Source organism: Nomascus leucogenys, chromosome 3 (genome assembly GCF_006542625.1).
Source record: "Nomascus leucogenys isolate Asia chromosome 3, Asia_NLE_v1, whole genome shotgun sequence".
NCBI classification, from domain to species: domain Eukaryota; kingdom Metazoa; phylum Chordata; class Mammalia; order Primates; family Hylobatidae; genus Nomascus; species Nomascus leucogenys.
The window spans coordinates 22479139-22486807 of record NC_044383.1 but is presented as its reverse complement, the minus strand read 5'-3'; the positions used below and the strand labels follow the sequence as shown (position 1 = coordinate 22486807).

The window sequence follows — 7669 nt, the reverse complement described above, 5'->3', positions numbered from 1 at the left end:
TCCATTCCGCCCCAGGGGTCCCATCCGAACCCGCGCCTTCCTCCCTCTCCAGGACCCCTTTCTTCCCAGCAGCCAGGAGCACCTGCGGACCGGGTCGGCTCTGGCCCGGAGCTGGGCTGCTCCAGATGTAACTCACACCGGAGGTTACTTCCCTCGATTTGGGCGGGGATTCCCTTCCATTTTTTCTTCCCTTTTCTCCCAAGATCCAGCTCCTTGGGGGCACTCACGGGTGCCCGTTGCGTTCTGCTCCGTCGGCCCGGAGCTGCATGGCCAACTCCCAGCAGGGGCCGCTCCTCCCCTACCCCCCACCCCCGGGCTCCCTCTTTAAGCCTCTCGCTCAAGGTACCCGCCTCTCCAAAGGGCTCGTCCCGCCTGAGGGCAACGCTCCCCGAGGTCCAGCGCTGGGCGCGGGCGCTAGACTGGCGGAGGGGTGGTGCGAGGGGCGGGGGAGGGTCGGCTTCCCACGTGGGGGCTGACGCCGGCTGCTCAGCAACGCCGGCTTGATCCTGGGGCTATAAAACGAGTCCACCGTGAGCGCAGTGGAGCAGCAGCAGCTCCGGCTCCGTGCAGACGCCCAGCAGCCGGCGTGCCGCCGCCCGGTCCCTCCAGCGCCTTCTTCCCCGCCTTGCGCTCCTGCCCCAACTCGCGCTGTCGTCGGACCCCAGCCCATCCAGCAGCGCTCGGCGCCCACCAGGCGGACGCCCAGGAGAACCCCTGCCTCCTGGAGAGCTGATCGTTCACCTGCCCCGGCCCGCCTGAGGACGGGGGTGCCTTCATGCGGCCCCCACACTCCTCACCCCGCCGCCGCCGCCGCCCCAGAGCTCCGCACAGTGCGCCCCAGCCCCAGCAGGGCGCACAACTTTGGAAGGCTCGCGGCGCTCCGAGAGGCGGCAGAGTCCGCGCCCCAGCCCCGGGCCGGGCCGGGCCAGAACCGCAGCGTCTGGGGGAAGCCAGAGAGTCGGTAATCGCTTCGGGGATATAAGGCGACAGACATAGGACCCTGAGCTCGCATCAGCACCCCTCGGCTGCCTCCCGGGGTGGGGGCGGGCCCCGCACACGGTAAGACCTCTTGCTTTCGCTCAGGCTCAAGAGTCAAGATACAGATATTGATATGTATATATATATATTTAATTTCCTGTCATCCTTCCAAGTTATCAGGCCACCGATGATTTTTGTTCTCCCTTCTTGAAGAATAAATCTCTCTTTACCCATCGGCTCTCCCTACTCTCTCCCGCCGCTAAGAAATAAAACTTGGCTGTATTAGGAGCTCGGAGCAAGAAGGCGCCCACCGAGAGCGTCTGAAGCGCGAGCCAGGCGCAGTTCGCGGGACCCGGGCCATGGGCCGCTAGCGGTCCCCCAGTTCGGGCCCGGCCTCCCTGCGGCCCCCTCCCTATGTGAGCCGCAGCCAGGCGAGCGGGGCGCCGGAGGAAGAGGAGGACCCACGGGCGCCGGGCCGGAAGGCAGCTGGCAGCAGGCCCAGGCCAGCGGGCGCCCGCGTTCATGTTCCGCCAGGAGCAGTCGTTGGCCGAGGGCAGCTTTGCGCCCATGGGCTCCCTGCAGCCGGACGCGGGCAACGCGAGCTGGAACGGGACCGAGGCGCCGGGTGGCGGCGCCCGGGCCACCCCTTACTCCCTGCAGGTGACGCTGACGCTGGTGTGCCTGGCCGGTCTGCTCATGCTGCTCACCGTGTTCGGCAACGTGCTCGTCATCATCGCGGTGTTCACGAGCCGCGCGCTCAAGGCTCCCCAAAACCTCTTCCTGGTGTCTCTGGCCTCGGCCGACATTCTGGTGGCCACACTTGTCATCCCTTTCTCGCTGGCCAACGAGGTCATGGGCTACTGGTACTTCGGCAAGGCGTGGTGCGAGATCTACCTGGCGCTCGACGTGCTCTTCTGTACGTCGTCCATCGTGCACTTGTGCGCCATCAGCCTGGACCGCTACTGGTCCATCACACAGGCCATCGAGTACAACCTGAAGCGCACGCCGCGCCGCATCAAGGCCATCATCATCACCGTGTGGGTCATCTCGGCCGTCATCTCCTTCCCGCCGCTCATCTCCATTGAGAAGAAGGGCGGCGGCGGCGGCCCGCAGCCGGCCGAGCCGCGCTGCGAGATCAACGACCAGAAGTGGTACGTCATCTCGTCGTGCATCGGCTCCTTCTTCGCTCCCTGCCTCATCATGATCCTGGTCTACGTGCGCATCTACCAGATCGCCAAGCGTCGCACCCGCGTGCCACCCAGCCGCCGGGGTCCGGACGCCGCCGCCGCGCCTCCGGGGGGCGCCGAGCGGAGGCCCAACGGTCTGGGCCCCGAGCGCGGCGCGGGCCCGGGGGGCGCAGAGGCCGAACCGCTGCCCACCCAGCTCAACGGCGCCCCTGGCGAGCCCGCGCCGGCCGGGCCGCGCGACGCCGACGCGCTGGACCTGGAGGAGAGCTCGTCGTCCGACCACGCCGAGCGGCCTCCGGGGCCCCGCAGACCCGAGCGCGGTCCCCGGGGCAAGGGCAAGGCCCGGGCGAGCCAGGTGAAGCCGGGGGACAGCCTGCCGCGGCGCGGGCCGGGGGCGACAGGGATCGGGACCCCGTCTGCAGGGCCGGGGGAGGAGCGCGTCGGGGCCGCCAAGGCGTCGCGCTGGCGCGGGCGGCAGAACCGCGAGAAGCGCTTCACCTTCGTGCTGGCCGTGGTCATCGGAGTGTTCGTGGTGTGCTGGTTCCCCTTCTTCTTCACCTACACGCTCACGGCCGTCGGGTGCTCCGTGCCACGCACGCTCTTCAAGTTCTTCTTCTGGTTCGGCTACTGCAACAGCTCGCTGAACCCGGTCATCTACACCATCTTCAACCACGATTTCCGCCGCGCCTTCAAGAAGATCCTCTGTCGGGGGGACAGGAAGCGGATCGTGTGAGGTTTCCGTTGGCGCCGGCGTAGACTCACGCCGACTGCAGGCAGCGGGGGGCATCAGGCAGCGGGGGGCATCGAGGGGTGCTCAGCCCCAGGGCACTCAGAAACCCGGGCCCTGCCTGCTCTGCGTTTCCTCGTCTGGGGTGGCTCTGCAACCTCCTGCGGGCGGGCGTCTGCTGCTCCTACAAGGGAAACGTTCTTGTTGCGAGGCCCACGCATCCCCAGTTGTTGGTTTGGCCGCTCTTGACCTGGAGCCATCTTCCTAGCGGGCCACCCCTAATCAGTATTGCTTCCTAAAGGTATTTTCACCCTCTTTGCCTGGTACAGCCCTCACAGCTCTTCAGAGCAAGCACTGGACTACAAGGGCATGGCTCACAAAAGGTTAATGGATGAGGGTCACCTAGCCCTGGCTAATTCCCCTTCCATTCCCAACTCTCTCTTTTTAAAAAAACGCTAAGGGCATCCCTGCCTGCCCTCCCCAACCCCCACTGTAAATATACACTATTTTTGATAGTACACATGGGGACCCCATATCTCTTGGCCTTGGTTTTGATGTTGAAATCCTGGCCTTGGGAGAGATGCCTTCCAGGCAGACACCGCTGCCTGGTTCAGGCCAAGCCCTTTTGCAATGCAACCCCTTTCTGGTGTTATGAAGTCCCTCTATGTCGTCCTTTTCACCAGCAACTGGTGACTGTCCCTTCGACACGGACCTGCTTTGAGATTTCCTGACAGGGAAAAGATTTCTGTCCATTTTTTTCCTGTGCCTAACAGCATAATTGCCTTTTCCTATGTAAATATTACGATGATGGATCAAGACATAAGTAAATGAACCTTTCTGCCTCACATCAGCCCTGTGTATAAAGCCATTATTCTCTGATGCACTGTTCGCCCCAGTAACTCACTTTAAAACCTCTCTTTCCAGTGTTCCCTCTCTCTCTCCAGGGCCACTGCTTGAAGAAGAATATGTATGTTTCTATCTTGTATGTCTCTGTGCGCCCCTCCTGCCCCGAAAGTGCTGACTATGGGGAAATCTTTTAGCTGCTGTTTTTAGACACCAAGGAGTGGAAATTATGTGGAAGAAGCAAACCTGATACAATTTGCCCAAGGTAAACAGTTTGAAAAGACAAATGGGCCTGCCAAACTGTACAGTTCCTTCCCCAAGAGCTGTTAGGTATCAAAATGTTGTCCTTTCCCCCCTCCCTGCTTTTCTGGTTGAGATCATGTCATTGATGAACCGCCAAAGTCAGGGGAGGAGGGCGGAGACCTTGTGTTTACATCTGCCTTTCTACATGTTTTAGACAGAGACAATTTAAGGCCTGCACCCTTATTCGACTAAAGAAAAACTAATGTCAGCACATGTTGCTAATGACAGTGGATTTTTTTTAAATAAAAAAGTTTACAGATCAAATGTGAAATAAATATGAATGGAGTGGTCCTCTTGTCTGTTATCTGAGTTTTCAAAAGCTTTAAGACTCTGGGAACATCTGATTTTGTGGATTTTTAAAAAATAAAAAATGTACATTATAATTTTTTAAACGTTCCATCAATAACAAAGCTGCCATGTACTAATTGCTTCTGACATGCTGGACGCTGCGGTGAACTGGTTGTAGGCATTGCCTCATTTCTCAAGAACCCTGTGAGGTAAGTTCTATTACTATCCCCATTTCACAGGTGAAGAAACTGAGTCTCGGAGCAAGTGACTTGCTCAAGGTTAACAAGTGGTGGAAATGCGTTGTACCCAGCTTTATCTGGTTCTAGGGCCTGTACTCTTAACCCCAGAACCTTTCCAGAGTTTTGGCATTAGCCCTTCTCAGAACACTCCCAGTGGAGAGGTGTCTATGCAGTGTGCTATCTACACCAGGTGTGAGATATATGCCAGTATGTAATATACACAAGGTGTAGACATACCCCAGTGTCTATATGACCTAATGTGTCTATATACCTCAGAGTGTGTATCTACTCCAAAGTGTGGTATATGCACCAAGTGTGGAATATACTCCAAAATGTATATCACACCTTAAAGCATGATAATATATGACATGTAGCATATACTCCATAGTGTGGTTATGCACAAAGTATGGTCGAAAACCTGAATAGAACCATGTATTAGTTGGTGGTTTGAATTGTCTCTGGCCAGAAGGCACGCATCCTTCTTGTTGCATTGCTATAATATCAAAGTCTGCTCTGCTGTCTAGGAGGGCTTATGGTCCTCACACTATGGTTATGGCACTTTGAAGCTGGAAGGGGCCTTAGCGATCCAGGAGTCCAACCCCTCATCTGACAGATGAGAGGGAGGGCAAATGCAGATTCAAGAGGAAGCGACTTGCTCAGGATCCCACGGCACTAGGTGACAGGGCTCTGGCTCCAGGCTGCCTGGGTTAGGGAGCAGCTGAGAGATGTGTAGTAGTAGCTGTGTGCATGTAGTCAGATGCAGTACTGATGAATAGCCACTCATGGAGGAAGGGGGTTTGAGGGGCAAACACAAGTGTCAGGTTGTGGTTTTGAGGGAGGCCAGCTTTTGTGAGCCCAGCCACCTGTAATATGTGCGGACCAGCTTTGGACACCACCCAGAAGCAGGTCCTCTGCACCCTCTGGGCCATACATGCAGCATCTCCTCATCTTCCTTTGCTTCTCTGGTGCAGGACAGGGTGTCTGTGTATGCCGCGGTGGGAGGGTGGAGAGCCCTGAGAAATGATCTGGGCACTGAGGGGTCTGGGAGAGGGAAGACCATGGCTCTGAGGGGGTGAGGAGTTCCTGCTGTCACCTGGATCCTCTGAGCCGGCAGACAGGAGGATGGCCAGGTGCTGGGCTCCAGTGACCCTGACTCAGAGGCTTCACAAAACAGCCTCCTGGCCTGTGGCGCCAAGGCTGGCTCCCTGGTCTGGTTCTGTGGCCTGCTCCCCATCCCAACCTCACCCCAGCCTCTCCTCTCCCTCCTCATTCCAGTGCCCCAAAGGCAAACAGTGCCAGACAATAGCCTGCCTGGCAAGCCCCCAGGACCCAGGCTGTGTGTCCTAGCCACAGGAGCAGATACAAACACTGCTTGCTGTTGACTCTCAGCTCTGTCCTGTCTGTCAGGGAAGTGTTTGCCTTGCCTCCACCCCCAGAAGGGGAAGAAGCATGGGCTGAGGTGCTACACGGAGGGGCCTCTGGTGTCATCCTCCCTCCTCCTCGATACAGAAGCAGAGAAGCCTCAGAGGTGGATGGAGGTTGCAGAAAGTGGGGGAGAGAGGGCTGGAGCCCAGGCATGGGTGGGTTTCTGAGTTCATAGTAGGAATCACTGTTTATTCATTTGCAAAGGGCTCAAGCAACAGTCTGCCAAGGTGTGGGGTGGGGAGGGAAGTTGAGGTGAAATGGCTGTCACAGGGATCTTGGCTTAAAGAGCTAACCCCACATTTTCCTGTGCATAGTATCTGTCCCCGAGTATCTGGGCCAAGAGGGTCTGTCTTCGTGGCTGAATCTCCTGTTTTATGTAACTTTGGTTGGGATATCAACAGCCCTTGGCTGTTGGGTCTGAAGTGTGTCTTGCTAGATTTACTCGTGCAAGTGCAAGTGCGCTGGGTTGGGAGAAGGGTAGTGCCTTCGTTTGAGCCTGGGCACAAGCACAATCTCCTCCTCCCCAAGGCTTTGTTCAATTTCTTCTATGCTAAAAGGCTGGGGGAGAGAATGATGAAAACGTGGCTTGGGCTTTCCCCTGTCTATGACTCTATAATCAAATCAGAGATTTAGAGCCAGAAGCATCCTCATCAATCCTTAACTCCTACCTTGTACTGGCAGATCAAGGGACCTGAGACCTAGAAAAGCTGTTGGTTATGTAGCATTCCAGGAGCCCCTGAGCCCACTCTTCCCTGTGACTCTCCGTCTGATGCCATACACACCCAACATGAATTCTATTTTGTTTTGGGATGTGGAGAGTTGCTAATCAACCCCAGAGGACCCCCTGTGGCTGCTTTGTGTCAAGGACCATCCTAGGCACTGCAAGGCAGTTCTCTTCCTTCCCTGCATGTGCTGTGCAAAGCTCACCTCTTGTCCCTGTGGAGTGAGATTAGGGCCTGCCTCTGCCCTCTGGAAGCTTTGGAGCTACATGGGGAGACAGGATGTGCCTGTGAAAAGCACTAAATAGCCACACACAGTGACAGTGTGGCCGTGGGGGAGAGGATGCTGTGTGCCCACCAAGGGTAATGGGCATCTGTACTGTGAATGAGCAGTGGGAGAGAGGGGGCTGTGGCTGGGACCTCAGGGCATAGAATGTGGGGGTTGGGATGTCCACACTCTGAGAAGGCTAGGCCCGCGAAGGAAGCTCTGCTTCTAGCAGCTGAGTCCTGTGGGACCAGTGCCAGGCCTGGGCAGTGGCACCTAGGTCCAGGTCAGACCTCAGCTTTCATCCAACCTCATCCTTGGGGATGGCATGACAAGGTCCTGTCCCCATTTGGGGACACCTGTAAGGAAGTCTACCTCCTTGACCCAGTAGCATAATAGGATCCAGGTACCCAGGTCCAGAGCCCAGTGCCAGCCTAGCCCTTGGGCCTTTGCCCTGGGCCCTGCCACCCCTCACAGTGGGCCTGAGAGTCCGGGGTGCGTGAAGGGGCACCTTCCTCAGCAGAGGGCACGCCCAAGAGGGAGGCCGCGTTAAGTCACAGAGCAAAATCACTAACACTCGGATTTGTTTTGGAAATAGCATTGATCTATTTTATTACCAGAAATCCTGGGGCTTAGAGTTAGTTAAATACAAAGAAATAGAACAGGGCCTGTTGGAAAGAGCCTAGACTGAGGAT

At 57.2% G+C, this 7669-nt stretch overlaps 1 protein-coding gene across 1 annotated transcript; it reads left to right on the top strand.

The window, feature by feature from the left end:
- Window positions 1-548: 548 nt before the first annotated feature.
- ADRA2A (adrenoceptor alpha 2A) lies at window positions 549-4421 on the top strand. The gene has a single exon (XM_004092893.3). The coding sequence runs from the start codon at window positions 1501-1503 to the stop codon at window positions 2896-2898; it is 1398 nt and encodes a 465-aa protein (XP_004092941.2). The 5' UTR covers window positions 549-1500; the 3' UTR covers window positions 2899-4421.
- The last annotated feature ends 3248 nt before the right edge of the window (window positions 4422-7669 follow it).